Source organism: Myiozetetes cayanensis, unplaced genomic scaffold (genome assembly GCF_022539395.1).
Source record: "Myiozetetes cayanensis isolate MyiCay16 unplaced genomic scaffold, myiCay2020 scf4, whole genome shotgun sequence".
NCBI classification, from domain to species: domain Eukaryota; kingdom Metazoa; phylum Chordata; class Aves; order Passeriformes; family Tyrannidae; genus Myiozetetes; species Myiozetetes cayanensis.
The window spans coordinates 12,494,782-12,515,482 of record NW_026087631.1 but is presented as its reverse complement, the minus strand read 5'-3'; the positions used below and the strand labels follow the sequence as shown (position 1 = coordinate 12,515,482).

At 40.6% G+C, this 20,701-nt stretch overlaps 2 protein-coding genes across 2 annotated transcripts in view; one reads left to right on the top strand and one right to left on the bottom strand.

Moving 5' to 3' along the window:
* The window catches only part of SHOC1 (shortage in chiasmata 1), a 49,086-nt gene extending 42,548 nt beyond the window's left edge, over nucleotides 1-6,538 (top strand). The window contains exons 25-29 of the mRNA XM_050328917.1: nucleotides 778-909; nucleotides 2,218-2,367; nucleotides 3,316-3,481; nucleotides 3,702-4,256; nucleotides 6,438-6,538. Of these exons, the coding sequence (XP_050184874.1) occupies nucleotides 778-909; nucleotides 2,218-2,367; nucleotides 3,316-3,481; nucleotides 3,702-4,256; nucleotides 6,438-6,538 (1,104 nt within the window). The remainder of the gene's footprint in view (nucleotides 1-777; nucleotides 910-2,217; nucleotides 2,368-3,315; nucleotides 3,482-3,701; nucleotides 4,257-6,437) is intronic.
* Nucleotides 6,539-10,437: 3,899 nt separating this feature from the next.
* Nucleotides 10,438-16,619, bottom strand: GNG10 (G protein subunit gamma 10). Its single transcript, XM_050329195.1, has 3 exons — nucleotides 16,452-16,619; nucleotides 13,040-13,171; nucleotides 10,438-11,315 (listed from the first exon to the last, which is right to left on the bottom strand). Exons 1-2 carry the CDS (start codon nucleotides 16,530-16,532, stop codon nucleotides 13,046-13,048), a joined length of 207 nt encoding a protein of 68 aa, XP_050185152.1. The 5' UTR covers nucleotides 16,533-16,619; the 3' UTR covers nucleotides 10,438-11,315; nucleotides 13,040-13,045.
* Between the last annotated feature and the right edge of the window lie 4,082 nt (nucleotides 16,620-20,701).

The window sequence follows — 20,701 nt, the reverse complement described above, 5'->3', positions numbered from 1 at the left end:
TCAAATAGTGTTGTTTTTATGGCTAAGAGTAAAAAATGAGATTGTACCTTTAAGAAATTATTAGAACATAGATTAATCCTGCTTATGTCTTAATTTGAAATTTCAGCTCAGTATTATGTTACTGATGTAAAAGAAGAAAAATAAATACAATTTTCTAGTCTGCTTTTTTAATGTGACAAGACAAATCAACTTTTTTTTTTATATAAGTCAGAAAACATAGTATATAGAATAATCAACATTAAAAAATGGGGCAGAGTTTTCATTCAGCTTACAAAGCTGATGTTGGTAACATATTTTTGAATGAAATAATACCTTTTTTGGCACTTTTTCACTTATTTGCATATTAAATTTCATATAAAATTTATCTAATTGAATGAAAGTTACAGAGCGGACAAAGCTTTTTTCATGCCATGTACACAGTAATGCAGTTTGTGTGGAAATTACACCTTCAAAGTGTTACATAAATTACATTAGGCATCTCAGAATTGCTTGTTTTATTAGGAATTCAGACTCAGAAAATTGATCACATATGAAAAACCTATAGGATAAATTAATTTCATCTGCATAGGATTTCCATAAATAAGGAGTGTCGTTTGTAGCCAGGCTAGTGGTCAGAGATTGGAGTTCCTCTGCATGATAGGCATGGATCAGGTTTAATTACTCCACATTACCAGCTGTTGTGTTCAATTCATCTTTAGTTTTCACCTCAACTTCTGTAGCAAATTAAGACACTCCTTACTACAAGTTTTAACCAAAAATATTTTGCATCACTTTTAGGTAGTTCTTATGCCGGGGATCGAAGAGACAGCACTGGTAATTCGTCAGATTGCTGACAACATTTTGATAACATCTAATGTCAGTCCTCATGAGTGGCTGGACAAATCCTGGCTTTCTGTCTTGCCATCTGAGGTTTGCTTATCTTCCCATGAATTTACAGTTTTCTTCCTGTTTCTCAGGCTCAAAAGCATAGAAATTCTAGGCTTTTTTTTGTTGTTGTTCTCCTAAAATATATTATTTAAATTGCTTAAATAAGCATTATTATATATCTATACACACATATATTTATTTATTTATTTATTTATATTTCCATCATCCTTGCCAGCACAATTAGAGGTAACCTGGACTTTCCCTGACTTCCACAATTAACCTGTAGAGAAGTTTGTCCTCCACATTTGTCTGCCTATTGGTACAGTTCTACAATTCTAGGCACTAAGTTTAAAAAACCTAATTGTAAGAGATGAACATGCAATGGCTGACTTGGGCAGGAAGCCAAATTCATCAGTAGTGATCCATTACCAAAGCCAATGGCATTGTCTGCCAACTTGCTTTAATACTCCTTAGGAGACATTTGTTTAACTTCTCATGCAGTAGGTGATATTGTGTATTTACAGCAAATGTTGGAATAGGCCCATCAGTGATGTTTTGTAGCTTGTATAGTAAGATTTTTAAGTTAAACATACAGATTTGTTCATTTTATGTGAAAGCTTTGAACTCTCATGAAGCTTAGATTGTTCTTGGCTTTTGCAAAATTCAGAAGCATAATAAAGCAGATATTGGCATGGCCTTTCAAGTATGGAATATTGGATTATAGGTTTTCTAATTTAGAGATAAAGGATACTGTTAAAAAACTGATAGGAGTCGATGTATTTTGTCTCTGTTAAAGATATTTGATCCTGTCATCTGTTGAGTACAGAGCTTTATGGAAGTTAGGAACTGGAAGCTGACACTGATAACAGGCTACTGCTCTCAGCTTACTGTGTGTGGCATTCACCCTCCCCCCCGACAACTCCTGCATTTGGCACCTGTTCCATTGCTCTTTACAAATATAACTTTTGTAAAACAAAACCAGTTTTGTCAGTTTATCTTGCTCTAGCTAATTCACTTTAAAATGGAGAATTAATGGTAAATCTGGTAATGTGTTTTCAGGTCAAGTTTACATGATTCTCTGGTTTTATCCTTCAGAAAATCAGTATCTTCAGACTGTGCTTGCTTTTTGTCAAACTGTTCTGTGGAACTTACTCTGTTTCAAAAATGATGCTTTGTTACATTTGTAGTAAAAAAAGGCAGTTGTAATTGGACTGTAAAAGTTCACAGTTTGAAATCTCTACTTCTATGATACACTGTATGACCTATTCATAAAAATGTGATTTTGTAGGGAAAAAAAAATAGAGAAATATTTTGTCAGATACCAATCTAACATATAATTTCCATTTCCAGACAGAGAAATGCCTGCTTACTTTTCCATATATCAACCCTCTGGTTGCTCAGTTTATGTTAAAGAAGGGATCTTCATTGAACAGGTTGTTTCTTGCAAGCTTTAATCAACTGCAGGAACTTCTACCAGAGGTTCCAAAAAAAGTTTTAAAGGTTGGCCAAAATTATTTTTTGTATTAGGTCAATCTTTTTTGCACTGTTGTAATATGTGGTTTTTTGGGGGTTTTTTAGTCTGATGCTACAGGCACAATTCCTGGTATCATTTGAAAATTAGTTATACACTTTAGCATGTCATTCACATCCAAAATGTTGTTAAAAACTCCCTCTCTGCCTTTTACACAGTAACAAACCCATCACTTACAAATTCATAGAACTAAGCATTTGACAGAGCCCTGGATGTTAAGATGAAGATTTATGTGTTCCTACTGTTTGAGTTTGGTCAAATCTGGGAAAACTATAGACTGATTATAGTCAGATAGTTATATAAAAAATGCAGTTACTTTATCACTCAAGAAAATGGTGGGGGACACTGTTCATTTAAGGTGAAGCATTCATTTCAGGTGAAGGAGCAAGTGAACAGATATTTGGAAACTGAATATCAAATTACTATTGTAATAACTGTATATGTGTAAAGCCATGTTTATTGACCTATAAAAATCAAAACCAAACCAAACCAAAACCAAAACCAAAACCAAACCAAACCAAACCAAACCAAACCAAACCAAACCAAACAACAACAACAAAAACAACAGCAACAACAACAAGAAAGGAAAAAGAAAAATATCTCAGTTAAATTCCCCTATGATGCATGATAGGAACCAATCCATTGCAGACATTGGTTCCTACAGTCTTGGCCTAATGAAAGAGAATAAACTATATTAAGGCACTGGTTTTCCTGTGTTTCAAGATAGAGACTATTACTTACCCTGTTTATAGGTTTAAGGCTGTGGCACATTTTCTGTTGTACATGCCTCTCCTGTGTTGGTTCCAATAAACAAAACCTTATACATCATAGAATCTTAAAACTGGTTTAGCTTTTCTTGTTTAACAGATGTAGACAGGTATTATAAATATTCCTCAATTTTTACTTCGTTGTTTCAGCATTTTAGTGACATGATGTCTTCATACAACCTAAATGCTGCTCCACTAGAAAAAACAGTGCAAGGTGAATCACAGCCAGAAAAACAGAATAACCTCAACACAATCTGTCCTGATTATAAACAAAATCAGACTTTAGATCTGCTTGATAAGGCCCTAAACAGCACAGGTAATATCTTGAATTACTAGAAAAATGTGTTCCATTTGAAACCAAGTGAAAAAATCTGAGTGCATTAGAACACTTATCTTCTAAGCATGGTAAGGCCAGTTATTATGAGGAGACAGACTCAATCAGAATGCTCAATGGCATCTTGGTTTTCTATAAAATGTAGAGAAATAAGCTAATTTTTCATTCTCAAAAAAAAATGCTTCAAATTTTTCTCTACCAGGAGCAGCTCATATGGATTCTGAAGCCTTAATTCCTCCACTGAAACTCTGTAAGGGTTTTTTTAAGTCTGATCTTCCAAGCTGTATGCAAAAGAATGCGTGTTCTTCAGATGTAATTACAAGGAGGAAGCAGAGTTTCTTTGCTGTATCAAAGGGCTATGAAGATTTTGCCCATCTAGATGTTCCAAATTCTGTTCGTGTTCAAAGACAGCCATTCAGGATACATGATGGCTCTGATCCTTCTTCTAAAGACTCTGAAAAAGAGGATTTCATTGCAACTTTCAACATCTGTGAACCTCAGGAGAGCTCTAGGAGTTTTCTAGAAGAATTTAGAGATACATTCAAAAGCCCTGAAATTCAGATTGACCAGGCCCCATGGAATGACTCCTCCTCCACAGGCCTGTGTAATTCATTCACATGTGATGGTTTCCTCTCTGACTTCTTTGTTGACACGGATGAGCTTCAAAATCTGAATTTTAACCAAACAGGTAGAGAATCTAAAGGCAAGAGAAAAAAAAGGCCTCCATTCTTACGGGCAAAAGAAAAAAATAAAACAGGTATGTCCAAAGCAAGCAGAATTTGCTGAAATTCTGCTTGTAACTCAACTGGAAAGTTGAAATGAGTATTAGTAATATTATCCTTTCTATTTTCTTCAAATAGTGGTTAAAACCAACCCAACAGTTAACATGTTTCCTTTGCTAAAACTTACTTGCAGGTGTATTTCTTCTGTGATAAAAAGTTCCTAAACAGGTTCTGTTTTGGGCATAAAGAATATTAAAATGAACAAACAAACAAACAAACCTAACAAACTAGAATTGTGTTACTGCTGGGTTTTTTCCTTGGTAAAATATTGAGAAGTGTAGTTCTCCAATATTGTAAGATTCAGATTCTTCTCACTTTAACAGTGCCTGAAATATGGATAATGAACATACCAGAATTATTTTTAAAGTAACAGGAAAGATTCTTTTGTAAACATAAATTTGGGCCAAAGGCGGAAAAAAAGATTGTAAAGTATTTTTTCTATAGGGAAAAAAGAGATTGAGAAAATTCAGGAGTGAAATTCAGATACTCCTAATGGCTGTGTTTTGCTGTTGGTGCTAATGGAGTAAAAATGGCACTCTGAAAATTTTCTAGCTTTGTTTCATACAGTTCCCTTATTCCTGGAATATTTTTTTTAGCTAATTTCTCCAGCGCTGAACTCTCCACTTGAAATCATTCCAAAGCGTATTTCTTCATTATAGTGTGTACTTCAAAACTTTGTTTACCCTGGAAGTATGTACAGTCCTTATACAAAATATTCATTTTTCATAGTTTTCTTATCATTGGTTTTCTTTTTCAAATATAGTCAGCTTGAAACCTTTTTTGATAAGCCATAATATGTAGCCATGGAGTCTTACAATTAAGAAAGCATCACTAGTCCGTGTCAGCATACAGACCATGTACTGCTGTATCATTTATTGTAGTACTTTTCAAATTCTTCTGCTTCCCTGTAGGTGAGGTGCCACATTCTTTTAAAAATCCAAGGTTAAGTTTGCTAAGTTAAGCACCTAATTCCTAGTACAGATGAGTTAATTTATGATTTCTCTGTTGCTGCTTGTCATTAAATCTTTTTGTGGAATACCAAGGTCACCACAGCATTAAAATATTTTCACTGATTAGATCAGACTCATTCATGAAAACATAAGCAACTAATTTAAATTACTCTGCTTCATGGATTGCTCAAGGTAATTATGACAGTAAAGAAAGAAAAAGTTAATTGGATGTGGTGAACTTTTAATATTCACCCTATGTAAATTTAAACATTCACACAGAAACTCTGAACAGACCTATTGCCTTTCCTTTGGGATTAAAATTGAGACCTGTAGTATTGCTGAGTAGTTAACAAGTATTTCAGTAACCTGTAACTGGCACTGGTAGCATAAAATCTTAAATACAGTATTTTCAGTAGAGATCAGGGCAGATTCTTCTGGTACCACATTTGAGAAATGTAAAATCCCACATTTAAGAAATATGTAGAGTCAAGTTAAAAAGACATATCCCCCAGGGATTTCTTCAGGCTTTGGATCAAGCTGTCATTAAACGACAGACAATTAATGATACCATGCCAAGCCAGTATTTCTACTCAAACAGATTAAATCCTTAGGTCAATGTTAGAGTTTTCTGACAATACTTTTTGTGAAGACCAAACAGAATTTTCTTACAATAACTTGTTATGAATAAGCAACTTCTCAAACACTTTATTGTAAAATAACTTTAGTATTAAGAATGTAAGTAGCTTTTTTAAACAACTTAGAAACATGAACATGAATTAATTAAAAAGAATTCACTTTCAACAGTTACTGAATATACTGAGTGTAATATTAATGAAATAGAAATAAGAATTGAAATCTTTTCTAAAATATTGTGGTTAGGCATAGTGTAGGTTGATTTATTTATTTTTTATAAGGTCTTTATACATATTATATATGAACATACTTACATATTCTTATTACAGGATGATATGCATAAAACTGTTCAGTAGCAGTTAGTAGTTGTTAATATTAATCTGTACATGTTTTATTTTATGGCATTTGATACTTTTCATAGAAGGGGTGCTGGTTAAAGCTAGAGTCTTACTTCTTCTGAGAAATACATAGTTAAGTCTGCTGAAGTTAAGTTGAACACATATGAAACATATAGCTAAGTTATGTGCTGCACTTGTATTTTATCATGGGGCTTTTCTTCTACTTCTTTTTCAGATTCAGGATTTCCAGAAGTAGCAGAGTTCAAAAAAAAGAGATTGACATATGAAAGAGTTCCTGGAAGAAGTGATGGACAAACACGTCTTAAATTCTTTTGAACAGAATGGGGATTTGCATGTTACATATATTTTTATTAATCCCTGAAGTCTTTGAAGGGAAATAGATTAATTTTTATTGTTGTTAATTTTTAGAAAGAAATTAGGGTTTAGGAATCCTTACTAGTTCAGGATTCTTTGGTGTGTTTTTAAAGTGTTACTAAACACACTAGTTCCTTGAAGCTTGAGAATTACTGCTTCTCTGTTTGTTCTCATGGGTGGTATAAAAGTACTTTATCACTCCTTATATAAAAAATAAAATATGAATGGAAAAAAACAGACACTGAAGCTCATGGTGTTTTCAATTCATCTATGTTTGCTCCCTGAGCATATAGCTTTCCAAATGTAAAAATGGGTTGGATCTGCCAGAATCTCCAGGCTTCTTATGAGGTCTTAAGAGATGTCTTGCACTTAGAGCTGTGACCCTTTGTAGTTGTCACTTGGGTTCAGATCCACTCCTTCATTCTGACAGCTCCTTTAGAAACCATGTGATTAGTCCCTGAACTTTTTTAATCACAGTTAAGCTACAGAAAAAAAACCTGTTTGTTTTATGGACAACATGTGAAGCATGTGTTGAAATTTAGCATGCCCACAGATTTGATTCAGGGAACTAAGCTGTGACCCTCGCTTTCTGCATAACCTGGTGGAGGCTATTTCTTGGCATCCATGTTTTTCAACCTTCTGGAGTGCTTTGGCAAGTAGGGAGTCATTTGGGAGGGAGTTCCAGATATTGTAAGGTACAGCTAGAAGGGGTGAGAGATAAGGAAAAAAAGCTTTCTCAGCTGTAAGCTACAGAAGAGGATAGAATAGTATCCAAACCCTCACTTTCCATCAAAAGATTGCTGGGAGCAATGGTAGACAGTAGCTGCATTCTGCTGCAGGAATCCACAGGCATGCCTGCCAGCTCCAGGATGTCTCTGTCTGGTCAACGGCCTTCAGCTGAGATGATTCAGGTTTCAAACTCACAAACCTTTTTAAGTTTGATGCAGTTACAGAAAGAGGGGGGGGCAATAAAGAAAATAAAAAACTACTAATTTTATGGTTTATACTTGCAGTGAAAAACTTATTTGACATGAAGCCTTCATTAAGCACATATTCACTGTTTGGATAAATGAAAAAAGCACTTAGGGGAGAAAGATTTTGTCTCAGAGAAAATGGAGTGCTGATTTTTAAGTGAGCTCTTAAAAGCTATGATGACAGCACTAATCACAATTTTAGTTCATAGTAATATTCCCAAATTATTTGTACCCACACTATTAGCAAGACTTTATAAAATACCTTTCACAAGTGATAATATAAAAAGATTTCTAGTAAAATAGCAACCAAGCCAGTGTTTCTGTGAATAAGAGAAAGACTTTAATAAAAATTGCAGTTTGCTTACTATTTCTGGACCATTTTTTTAGTCATTTGACCTAACCATTTTCCACCTTTTGCATCGTGTGTTTGACTTTTTTTTTCAAAATTACGTCCCAGATTGCTAGAACAAGGAATCTCTTCTTTTAAAGTGCAGCTCTACAAAGTCCCAGTCACAGAAGACCACAGCTGGAGAAAATTATAGCTGCCAGTTCCAAGCTATGTATTTGTGTCTTCCTTTGCCACAGGCAAAGGCTGTCACCAGAAATTTCACATGAACAGTTGTGAAAGAGTAGCTTAAATAATCTATAGGTTACTTTGAAAACAAAGGCATGTTGTCTACATTAAATAAGAAAATTCAAGTGCTGCCTGCATTAAGTTTCCATTAAGTTGAAAAAATGTCAGTGTGCAGTTAAGGGCAGTGTAGTAGAAAATAAGGAAAAATGTTTGCAAAGACTGCTTTACTGTATTTGTTTATGACAAGTCTCAATCTCTCACAAAGTTGTCACACAGTGACAACTTTATCATATACTATGTTCTTCCCCATTTTCTCTTTAATGCAGGGTAAAATTACTATGGCACTACAAAGATGTGCTTCCCCAAACCCCCCCATCCCCAAACCATCTAAGAATTAGAAAGCAACTGGTTCTTAGACAAAACCGTGCCACCAGTCCTCCATCAGCAGGTAAGGACACTCCATTCCTGGAACAGGTTTGTAAACTTTTTATGACCAAGTAGGTGGCACCTGTAGATGGAGAAGAGTCTTCCTGATAGACTGGGGGAGAGGACAGCGAGCAAAGGGGGTCTTGTGGTTCGTGTGAGCCACTTAGTGTAGAGACGTGTGCACTCACTCTCTGCTTTACTGTGGGCATCCCGTGGGACCTGCTGCCATCAGATGGTGTGAAGGCCTCTGTGCCACAGACAGCCCTCTTGGATGGTCTTTGGTAAAGCCTGTGAAGGGAGCTAGGATGCTGCCCACAGCTCTCCACCCCACTGCAGATTACACCTGTTAAAGCAGAGACAGCAAAATGCGATGCTTGTCCTGTCAGGACAGTAATGCACAGCCAGGTACACCTGCAGCTGTCCTGTAGACTGGGTAGGTAAGAGACAACCTGTTCTGCTGCCTGCAGAAGCAGACAGCTGCCCAGGCTCATTTGTCAGGTTCCTTGGCTACACCTAGAAAAGAGGACCTGCAAAAGCTGAGCCGCTAAAATGCTGCGTCATCTAGCCAGCACAAAATGACCAGCAGTGGCATGCTTCACCACACTGATTCCCAACAGGAACCCAAGAGCCTCAGTGCCAACCAATCCCGCTCTGGAGCTTATTCTGACATTTAACTCTTGTCACAGCACACAGCCTGGGAGGGCAGAGGTATTGCTGTCGGTCCTGTCCCTGCTTGTACCTAGTAGCTTGGCCACACACTGCCCTGAGAGCAAAGGGGTGCAGCAACCACACTCCTCGGGAGAGGCTGGAATCCCTGTCTGAGGAATAACCACTATACTCAGAGGAAAATCAGGGTGGAGTGTTCCCAATCCATCTCACAGCTGCTGCACGGGTCTTTCTGTCTGCTGCTGGTGCAAGATGCTGATGGAGCCAGGACCTGAAGTGTGCTCACAGCACTGGTGCTCCTGCTGAAAAGAGACCACACAGAACTGGGCAGGGCAGCCAAGAGCCAACCGCGGCTGACTGGCTCTCCAGCAGCTCTCTGCTGCACGTTGTGATTTGGCTACTCCTTATGCCAGCTCAGCAGCCACGCCAGAACAAAAGCTCCAACTGAGGACACTAAGCCAGGAGGGGTATGCAACAGTGGGGGGGATAAGGGTGGGGAGAGAAACAGCTGCGGGAATGAGGGGAGATTTTATGACAGGAGGTAAAAGAAATATGAAGGGCTTGCTGGGGAGGGAGTGGCCAGCAGCCAGGTGAAGGCTGTCCCAAGCCTTTTGATTCATATGATCACCAGTACCTTTGACTTCAGCATTTTGATCTCACTTGCCCCTGTGCAAGCGAGAATAACTATGCTTTCTCTGGACCTCAGCAGTGCATACCTGTGTCAAGTACTAGAAGAAAAACGGCCATATTCAAATAGCTTACAGTGAAAGGAATCCAGAGCAAAGAAAAGCTTTTAACGACGGAGGTTCTCTCAAGAGAATGTGTATTTAGAGGCACAATACATACTGGCAGTATTACAGCTGTCATGTTGGTGCCTTTCTGCAGGACAGCAAGCATGAAAATCTTTTGACAAAGACAGCAGCCTGGAGGACACCCACTGCCCCATTTCAGTTAACATTAATGAACATTAAGTACTCAGACTGCAGAGTTCTTCCTTACAGTTTCAAAATGTGTGAGCCTGATAACATTACTACAAAAATGGTAAATAGATATAAATGCTATTTTTCTTAATAAGACATAGTATCTAAAAATCCAATGGCAACCTTCTTTTCCCAAAAAAGCAAAGCACTTGAGGCCTCCCCTCCCACTGCAAAATCCAAGTACCCTCTTCCTTACGGATTCTGCTCTTTGTTACATTTACACAATGAGCTCAAAGCCAGTATGGATAAGAATTTTATTTCCAAACTTCTAAAAGATTAATACAAACAATACAAAGTAGACAAAATTAAAAACCTATAAAAAAAGTTAGTTATCCTTGTAAAAGTGATCTATAAAAAAGTGAAGAAAAATCAGCAAGTACATTTTCATAAGTTTCTTGTATTGCAAACCTTGAGAGTGATGCATGCAACTGTCTTTGGGTGTTCCTGGATTTTTAGTGTCGGTTTGGTCACATTTTAAATACATCAAGAAAATTCCACCATAACAGTACTTTTACAAATACAAATTAGAAGAAGGATTACAGATTAGAAGTATTGCAAGAAACATGCTTTAGAAATCAAGCCTGTGCTATAAATTGTGTCCAGCAGTTTCTAAGACGTGTCATTTATGCACCGAGATGAACTTGAGAAAAACACGAAGTTGGCTCCAGGTCTTGCTAATGGAAGCAAAATTCCCCCTGAGAACATTACTTCAGCACTAACAGCATTTAGCTGTATATCCTAGGTATTCAGTTTTGGCTTGTTCTGGGGAAAAAAATAATTTTTGCCATCATTCTGGTGTTACAGTTTATCAAGATCAAAGTAAGTAATTTAGAAAAATTCACGTTTTTCATTTCTGAAATGTAAACTTCTTAAGCAATATTTGTATAGTTAGCATAGTATAGTGACAGCGGTGATGATTATGATGAGAGTTACATTAAAAAACTTCAAAAATATTACCAAAAGACAGTGAAATACAGATTCACAAGAACAAACAAATAAATATCTAGGACACTGCTTTTAGCCACATAAAAGTCAGGACACAAAGGGAGACTTTTCTTGTGAAGGGAAGGCAGTTATTATTCATGTCATGCTTGAAGGCAATTCTCTGATGACCTTCCCTGTAAGAGGAAAAAGAAAAGGTTTATTAAATGCCATCTTCCTAAGCTGATATATTTCTCTTACAAATTACAACAGAAAAAGTCCTTTGCACTGAGGAAAACATGAATAACCACTTTTCTTTGTTGGATATTGGTACCTTTGCATATCATAACATTTGTTTTTCGGCTTTTCTACTTTGTTCTAATTTTCTTATGATCCTAAGATAACAAAATAATAATAAACTACATATTTTATCTATCAGCAAAAAAATACTAAATGACATCCTGCACTGAGACATGCATTTCTCAAAGCATAATAAATTAATCTTCAAACTCTTGAGAAAATATTTTGTAATCTAAATGGAAGATGGGATCATAGTCGCATCCTACAATACATACATCCATACGCACAGAGACTGCCAAAAAAAGATGAGGTAGAAAGGCTGCTTCTATAACAGAAGAACACATGCAACAGCCACTATCAATTTTATCTTATTTGCATGAACAATTAAGGGTAGCACCTAAATTAAGAAAATCTACTTTTGCTTCTCCTCTGCCAAGTTTTTCCAGAATAGCATCTCATGTCAGTTGTTCTCTCTCTTTAGGTTCAATCCTGTTTTGTTAAACCTATGTAGCAACAATCAAAGCCATGCTATTGATTAGGAAAAAGCTCAACTGCAAGCTCAGGAACGGGAAGATTTTACAAGAATTTTGTGTTATAGCTTCAATCTGCCCTTAAGAAAGCATTCCATTTCTATTTGACAGCACCCTCTAAGAAAGAACAGAATTCAATGGCTCTTCCTCTCTCTGTAGATTTTTCAGCTCTTTAGTAGGAACTACTTTCATTTTTTTCTTTTAAAGAAGAGTAACCCTTCTGAATATCCTACTTCCACATTTGTTTGTCACGCAAAAGAAATAGATTTTCCAAGTTAAGGTGTGGTCCTGCCTAAGACTACTGACATGCATGGTGTTTCATTCTCCTACTGCAATCACTGTGCAACTAATGGGAGAGGCTGGAGTGGGAATCACGGAATCAGATCCCAAAGATTTGCAAATGCTAGATGGTCACCCACCCATCCATTCTGCAGGTGTTACATGGGAACAAGCCAGGCAGAGCACTGAGGCAGAGTTTGGGGAGTAGCTCCTCCCTCAGAACTGTGCTGAGAAAGGATGTGATTGCAGAGTGCCTCAGTGCCTCTTTCCTTCCACCGCTTTTGGTGCTGTACCAACACTAAGAACAGGAAGAGCCTAAGGACAGACACAGCCAAATAAACTGCAATATGACATTGAAGACCAAATGTATTTTAACAAGGTTCTTGCTTAAGCTGTGAGCTAGTCATTACAACACATGCAACTGCCACAGCTTTGTCTTCTCCAGGCTGGGGACGTGACTTGTTTTTTTTTTGTCTGCCTGTATCAAACACAGCTGTGTATCTTAGACAATTTTAATTAATTTGGATGCTGCTAAGGACTATAGAGTCACTCAAACACAAAAATACACCCATCCTAACAAAAAAAAACCCAACTCAAACAAAACACTTCTAGAAGGAGTGTGGGGAAAAAGACATGCTTCAACTGCCACACCTAAAAGAAACAGAAAACCATTTGCAGAGACAGCAGGGAAATGATAAACACTTCTCCACAAAGAACTCAACATTTAAACAACTATCATCATGTTTCTTTGTCCCTGCAAGGGCTTGAGTTTCAAATCAGAGTGGTTGTCATGGTATCTGTGACTTTATTACCTGTTTTCAGAGTAGAGCACAGGATCGGGGTTCTCGGAATGGATTGCTCCCTGCAGGGACCCCAACAAGCAAGGCATCTTTGCAGGCATTTTGCATACAGTACTGCTGGAGCTCTGCAGCTGCCTGAGAGACCTGAAAAGGAAAAACAAGCCCAGAGAGAAAACTAATTCATTCATTCATAAGCATCTATTAGGCATTTCCTCTTGAAGAGCTATTATCAAACAGAGCTGGAGTGCAGCCAAGTCAGTTCTTGGATTCTAAAACACCCTGTAAGTCAGCACAGAAGCACATTTACAAAGCTCTGTGGAACCATGCATGAAATACTAGGCCAGTGATGAGCCAGGAGAGTGCAAAGGACTGAGGTGCAAGTGTGATGCAATTTGTCCTCATTAAAAAGCACAGAGACCCGACCACAGCATTTTCCAACCTATTTTTTTAATATCTGAACTCTTAGATCCTCAGACAATTTATTAAAAGGATTTTAATTTCCAAACTTTTAAGCAACACAAACCATACCAAGGAATGAAAGCAAGAGAATGAGGATGAAAAGCTTTTTAAGACCATCCAAATATTTCACCTTCCCCAGCAGGGAAGTCAGAACTTCAAATCCACATTCTGGCCCCAAAGAGGAGAGTCCAGATCTGCAGAACAAACCCAGGATCCCAAAGATAAGATGTCCTCAGCACTGAACTCCCATGCTCTCCCAGTGGAGGGCAAGTCGGTCATGTGTCTGTATTCTTGAAGGACGATGCAGAGGAATTCACAATGTCCCAAACACACACTCTAGGAATAGCTGCAGGGAACTGTCAAAATCCATGCCATCTGATAGATTTTTTATAAAAGGAAATAACTGAGCATATTGATGGGAATACAAGTTCCCCTCTGAGCTTACCTCTGACTCCTGAAACAATGATTTTTCTTCTTACACAACTTTGCAGTGTTGCCAAAACAATAACCCAAAGGACCACCTACACTTCCCAGCCTCCTGTCTGAAGGGGCCACCCAGGAGCCCTGATGCAATTTTGGTTCTGGGCCATCCCATCTAACAGCATCTGGAAATATATGGGAAATCTGGCATAGTACATCCTTTCATTTGCTGTTTTGCTGTTCTCCTGCTCACTACCTTCCAACTTTGCCCCGGGGACACTCAGCCTCGTAACTGCCCAAATTTACTTGGCCGTTGTCAGCATTTTTCCTCAGCCTCTCTGGTTCTCTTGGGCAGAGTACAGGGAGAAGTATCCGCAGTAAGGATTCCTACTACCTCAGTGCTACCTTTGTCACTCCCTTACTTGAGGAGAACCCCTCTCTGGAGGCTGCAGAGGTGTCCTGTAGTCCCTTGGACCCCCTGCATTACTACCCCCCTTGCCTCAACCACAGCTGGTACCCTTGCTGGTACCTGACTATGCACCACAGAGATGCCACTTGCCAACACTGATCAGGCCAAGGCTGCATGGAGCTTTTTCCTCAGAGAGTTAACAGTTCCTCACAGCATCTCCCTGCACTTTTCTACCAAACTCTCCATCACATACTTAGCTACATACATCATACATATATCTTGGAAATATACAAACCTGATTTTCTTTTTTTTTTTTTTTTTTTTTTACAAACCAGCCCTATCTATCCCCCATAAAATTCTTCGTTCCTCCAGTTCACATGAAAAGTACAAGTGTTTCTGCCGTATTTCATCACACAACAACCACAGTCCCTGCAGCAGCCTCCCGTGTGCAAGATGTGTGTGGGTACTTCTTTCTACTCAGTTTCCTCTTTCTGAAAATATTGTTCCTGTCTGCGTTTTTAGCTGGCAGGGTAAACAAAATCACCATGGGACTTTATAGTATGAAATGTATTTTTAAAAACCCTTTCATAGCCTGCTTCCGTCTGGAAACACATTGTCTATTCAAAGTAGCCAAAACAATGTTTTCTCCTATACCAGTGTCTGCTTAAACTGAACCAGGTGGTTTTTCACCAGCCAAATATATTCCTCGTTAGTTTTACACTGTATCTCAAGAAACCCAGATGACACTTTTTTTCTAAGATACATTTTTAATCATGTGTCATCTCAAAGCCATGAACAGGTTCCTAGAACTGGGAAACAGATTGCTGTGCACAATGCTGCAAGAAAAATGAGACCGAGGCCAATCAAGGCCAAGCCTCCCTGGAATAAGAGCAAACCCATAATAAATATATAGGAAGTCCAATTCCAAAATATGTTATGGGCACAAAGTACCTGCAAACTATAAACTGTATTTTATACCTCTTCCCCACGCACAAAAAAACCCCTGTAATGGGGTGGAGTGGGGAGGGTATATATACCTCAAATTGAGCAGGAACAGAGATCTGGGCACCAGCAACAACTGATGGTTTGGTCAACCATTTCAGTATTAGACAATATCCCTCTTGCCACAAGTGTTTACATTTGTACTCTGAACTGTGCTGTTTCTCAGATTTCCACACATCACTGCAGTGATAAACCATAGTCACTTGTACTGAATCAAGCATCTGCTAATTCAGTATGTGCTAATAAAATTTACTAACATTAACAAACTGATTAGGATGATATCCAAAAGCCATAGTGGTTTCACCTTGCAGTGAATACTTCAAATTTTCACCAGCCCAGGAACAGGAGTAATGAGGAAAAGTATTTTGAATTATTGTTTAAATCAATTAGCTAAGTTTCTGCAACTCAGTGTACTGGCATTGTTGTCAGATTGAGGAAGCTGGTGTTTTGTGACTGGCCAGAGAAAATGGCGAAAAAAAGGAGGTGATGAGAGAAGAGGAAAGCACCGGACATAAATTATTTTGACCTTCATCCCTTCATAGACTGTGCTGGATTTTGTGAGTTGGAAAAGAGTTGGAAAGAGTCGCTTCTGCAAAGTAGTTGTGGACTCCTCCAGACCTGCTGGGAGCTAAGAGCTGCCTTGGACAAGTCACCAAACCTGAGGAGCTGGCAGTTGACAGGACCGCCTCACCAGTCCGCCTTTGTCTGGAAACATGCAAGCAGGAGAAGGTTCATGCATGCGTAGCAAATGGCCTGCCTTCTCCAAGTGTGCCAGCGGATACCACACCGCGCCGCCTCCCCCTGCAGATCCTGCCAGCTCTCCGAAGCGGGAGGGAGTCGCCTGGCTCCGCTGCGAGGAGCTACTCCCGATTATCTGCTTGCTTGTGCAGAACTAACGAGGGGCTACTGTATTATTTATCGCGGCTCCTTCCACAGTGAACAGCAGTCGCTCCACCGCGCCCGCGGGGCTGGGGCTCGGAGCTCCTCGGGGGCACACGCACTCCTCGCCCCCTTCCTTCCCAGGGCGCGGGCATCGCGGAGGAAAGGGCAGGAGAGGATCCTCTCCTGGCCGCGCCGCGGGGTTCAGGGCACCCCGCGCCTCCCCCCGGCCCCGGGTCTGACATCCCCGCTCACCTTGATCCTCTCCACGGCTGCCTCCAGCTTCAGCTGCTCCACCAGCCGCTGCATGGTGCTCAGGCTGCCGCCCGACGACATGCCGAGCCCGAGGGGAAGGCGGAGGGCGTGAGGCTGCGGGGCTGAGCGGGACGCGGCGGGGCAGAGCGGCTCCGGCGGGCTCGGCTGGGCTCGGCTCCGCTCTCTCCGCCCCGGGGAGGGGCCGCGGCCGATCCGCCCGCTCCGCCCGCTCCGCCCGCGGCACCGCCCCGGCGGACACCCCCAGCGCCGCCGCCTGCGGAGCCCTCGGCGGCACCGGGTGGGGACTGGAGGTGCTTCGGAGGAGGAAAACTTGCTGGTTAAAGTAGGACAGCAAGGGGAGAAAAATAGAAGCCAAGAACAGGAAACAAAACAAAAAGGGGGGAGGGGGGGGAGGAGGAAAGAGAGGGGGGGAAAAAAGGAAAAAGGAACAAAAAAGAGGAGGGGGAAGGAAAAAAAGGAAGACAAAGAAGAAAAATGGGGACAAAGGAAAATAAAATAAGGGCATTAAAAACTGGAAAAAGGGAGAAAGGGAGCAGAAAAAAGGGGGGAGGGAAAGAAGTGAGATAGAAAAAAAAAAAAAAAAAAAAGAAGGCAAGAAAGAAGGAATCCATGGGCTCAGAGAATGGTTTGGGTTGGAAGGAATCTTAAAGATTATCTAGTTCCAACCCTCCCTGCCCTGGGCAGGGATGCCACCCACTAGTTAAGAATATTCAGAGCCCTGTCTAACTCAGCCCTTAACACTGACAAGGATGGAGTTCTAAACATCCTCCTCTGCCCACAGGCAGCTCCATGGCTCAAACTGCATGGCAAGTGCTGCCAGTGTTGTTGCACCTCTGCCCAGCCCTGTTCATCATCATTTCACCAGTGGCCATAAATAAGTCCCCTCACTTTTTGGCAGGTGTTTGCTGGCCATTAGTTTGCTGGCTTGATAACAAGTTAGTGGGTTGAAGCTTGTAGCCTCAAATGGTTGCTCTGAACATAATACAGGACAAACAGGGGATCAAACCCTGCCAGCATGGGTTTGTGGAAGGCTGGCCCTGCTTGATCAGCCTGATATCCTTCTATGACAAGGTGGCCCACCTAGAGGATGAGGCAAAGGCTGTGCAGGCTGTCTACCTGGACTTCAGTAAAGCCTTTGACACCATCTCCCACAGCTCTCTCCTAGAGAAACTGGCTGCTCGTTGTGTTTATGAGTGCACTCTTCACTGGCTGAAGTGGCTGGATGGTCAGGCCCAGAGAGTGATGGTGAATGGAGTTAAATCCAGTAGATGGCTGGTCATGAGTGGTGTTCCCCAGGGTTCAGTATTTGGGCCAGCTCTGTTTAATATCTTCACTGACTACCTGGACAAGAGGATTGAGTCCTTAGCAAGTTCTTAGATGACACAAGTTGGGTGGGAGTGTTGATCTGCTGGAGGGCAGGAAAGCTCTGCAGAGGGATCTGGACAGGCTGAATCAAGGGGCTGAGGCCAATGTTATGGGATTCAACAAGACCAAGCGCTAGGTGCTGCCCTTGGGTCACAACAACCCCAGGCAGCACTGTGGGCTGGGGGAAGAGTGGCTGGAAAGATGCCCAGCAGAAAAAGACCTGGCAATGCCAGCTGATGGTGGCAAAACATGAGCCAACAGTGTGCCGTGTACCCAGTTGATCAAGCAGGCCAATGGCCTCCTGGTGTGCATCAGAAACAGAGTGTGCTGCAGGACCTGGGCAGTGATTGTCCCTTTGTACTTGGCACTGGTGAGGCCATGCCTTGAGTCCTGTGCCCACTTCTGGGCCCCTTACTTCCAGAAAGACATTGAGGTGCTGGTGTTGCTAAATTTTAGGAACTCCCTAAACATGGACAAAGAGTCAGGATTAGAAAGGAGACTTTTATTTTGCGTGGGCTGAGAAGTGGAAGTTTTTCCACTAATCAAGCACACCAAAGTGTAAAAGGCAAGAAAATGTATACACTAAAGTTTACAGAAACCGACCTATCCAATACATAGTAACCACCTACCTCATGCCTAGTCTTTCAGCTTGGCAACCTTATGCAATACTTGTTACAGCCTGTGTGGGCCTGTCTCTGGTGGTCGTTTGGGGAGGTGCCCCCTACACAGTTTCTAGTGAAGTTCAGCTCAGGACAGGCAGGACCCCATGTTGGGTGCCAAAAAGGATGTGATCTGCAGCTCCGGCTTAAACAATTGCCAAGCAGGATGGAAAACACAAAAGCTTTCCACAAGCATCAAGTAACACCTGTTTAACACACCTGATAAAATCTATTTGTATTCAAAAGAAGGGTTAAAGGTGAGAAGGATACAATCAGCTTCCATTTGCAACAGAGATCAAAGGAAGGAACACAGAATTCTGCTTAGAGACTCAGAGAAGTCTGTTTGAACACATCACTGAAGCATGTCTAGAGAAGGGCAACAAAGCTGGTGAAGGGTCTGGAGCACAAGTCCTATGAGGAGTGGCTGAGGGAGCTGGACTTGTTTACTTTGGAGAAAAGGAGGCTCAGTGGAGATCTTATGGCTCTCTACAATTGCCTGGAAGCTATTGAGGTTGGGGGTCGGTCTCTTCTCCCATGTAACAAGTGACAGGACAAGAAGAAATCAGCTCAGGTTGCACCAGGGGAGGTATAGTTTTGATATTAGGAAAAAAATTCTTCATGAAAAAGGTTGTAAAGCATTGGAACAGTCTGTCCAGGGAAGTGGTGGAGTCACCATCCCTGAGAGCATCCAAAAAACCTGTGAAAATGGTAGTTGATGACCTGATTTAGTGGTGAACAAGGTGCTGGTGATGCATTGACAGTTGGACTTGATGATTTTAACAGTCTTTTCCAATCTTAACGATTCTGATTCTATAGGGACAGTCATGCCCATTCTTTTGCTTCAAAGCCTCAGTATGGTCATGGAAAAGATTCATGCTGAATCTCCAAGGTCCTATTATCTTGCCACTTTTCCCCATAATGATCTCACCACTACCCAGTACCAGCAATACTTGTTCATACAGACACCTCTCTAAAGTCAGTTGAATCTACACTGGCTATACTGGGCATAGTATTGTAACTCTCATTAATCTCTGAAAATTTATGCCCAGAGGAAAGACACCATTTAGCGCTACGATGACATGTTAGGCTAGAAATGCTCAGTAGCCTCAGCTAAGAGGTGTCACTGCAGTGCTGACAGCTTTCTAAAGACACGAGTTTTTTCTATCCTTCATCACAAAGTTGTGACTGCAGTGTCACTGCCAGCAAATTTCTGTGCATTCCATGAATTGATGTCTGCATCTGGTTATTTTTAAAGGCCTCACATGTTGAGAAAAGAGGGAACTCCCAGCTTAGCCAGCAAAATAGCTACTTTCTAGAAGGTTGTAGGATACCTGATGACTTCTTCACTCACTTGGTGTCAGGCCACAGTTTTACAGAGACAAAACACTGTTGTTGCTGGAAGATGCAGTTCTGTCCCCTGAAAAGACTGTACCTCCATTGCACTGATTTCCCACTGTAGTGTCAGGTCAGCAAATTAATCAAGATTACAAGGAAGGCAGGCAAAAAGGTAAAACAAGTCTGTGTTTTTACTGCATATTTGCATAACCCAGATACTTGGGAAAGGGCAGAGCAAAATGAGGCACAAGGTCAGGAGCAGCAGCAGAGCTGTTACCCTGCGAAACTGAGGCCACAGGTTTAGATCCTCTTGCACATACCTGCCTCATTCTTTTCCAGATACAACTGTCTTATCTAATAATCAAACCCATTTTACTTGTGCTTCATTCTTTGTTTCTATCACAGCAACCTAATCTTCCCCATTCCACTCTTGTAGGAGACTGTGTTTTGGGGGGGGTGAAGCAGCAATAAACCCAAGATGCAGTCTCATTTCATAAGCATCTTTGCAGTGCCCCCAAGATTATTCCACGAAAGCAAGCACAGCTTATCCTATATACCTTCTTCTACAACTTTCAGATTTGAATTGACAATTAAATACAAAGTGAATTAAGTTTATTGCTACACAGTCTGCAGAGATGAAAGGAAAATCTAGCAGCTCCTCTTCAATTTTACTACTGTGTACAGAGACTTAGTGTGATGCTTCTATCATGCTTTCGAACATGTGTTAAACAGAAAACTGAGACAACATTCTAGAAGTGTGTGAAAGGTAAACTAGCAAAAGAAGCATAGAGAAGCCTCTTCTGTGAAGAATGAGGACAGGTCCCATTTGCAGAATCAGAAACTTCTTGCTTCAAAAATTAATATGCATTT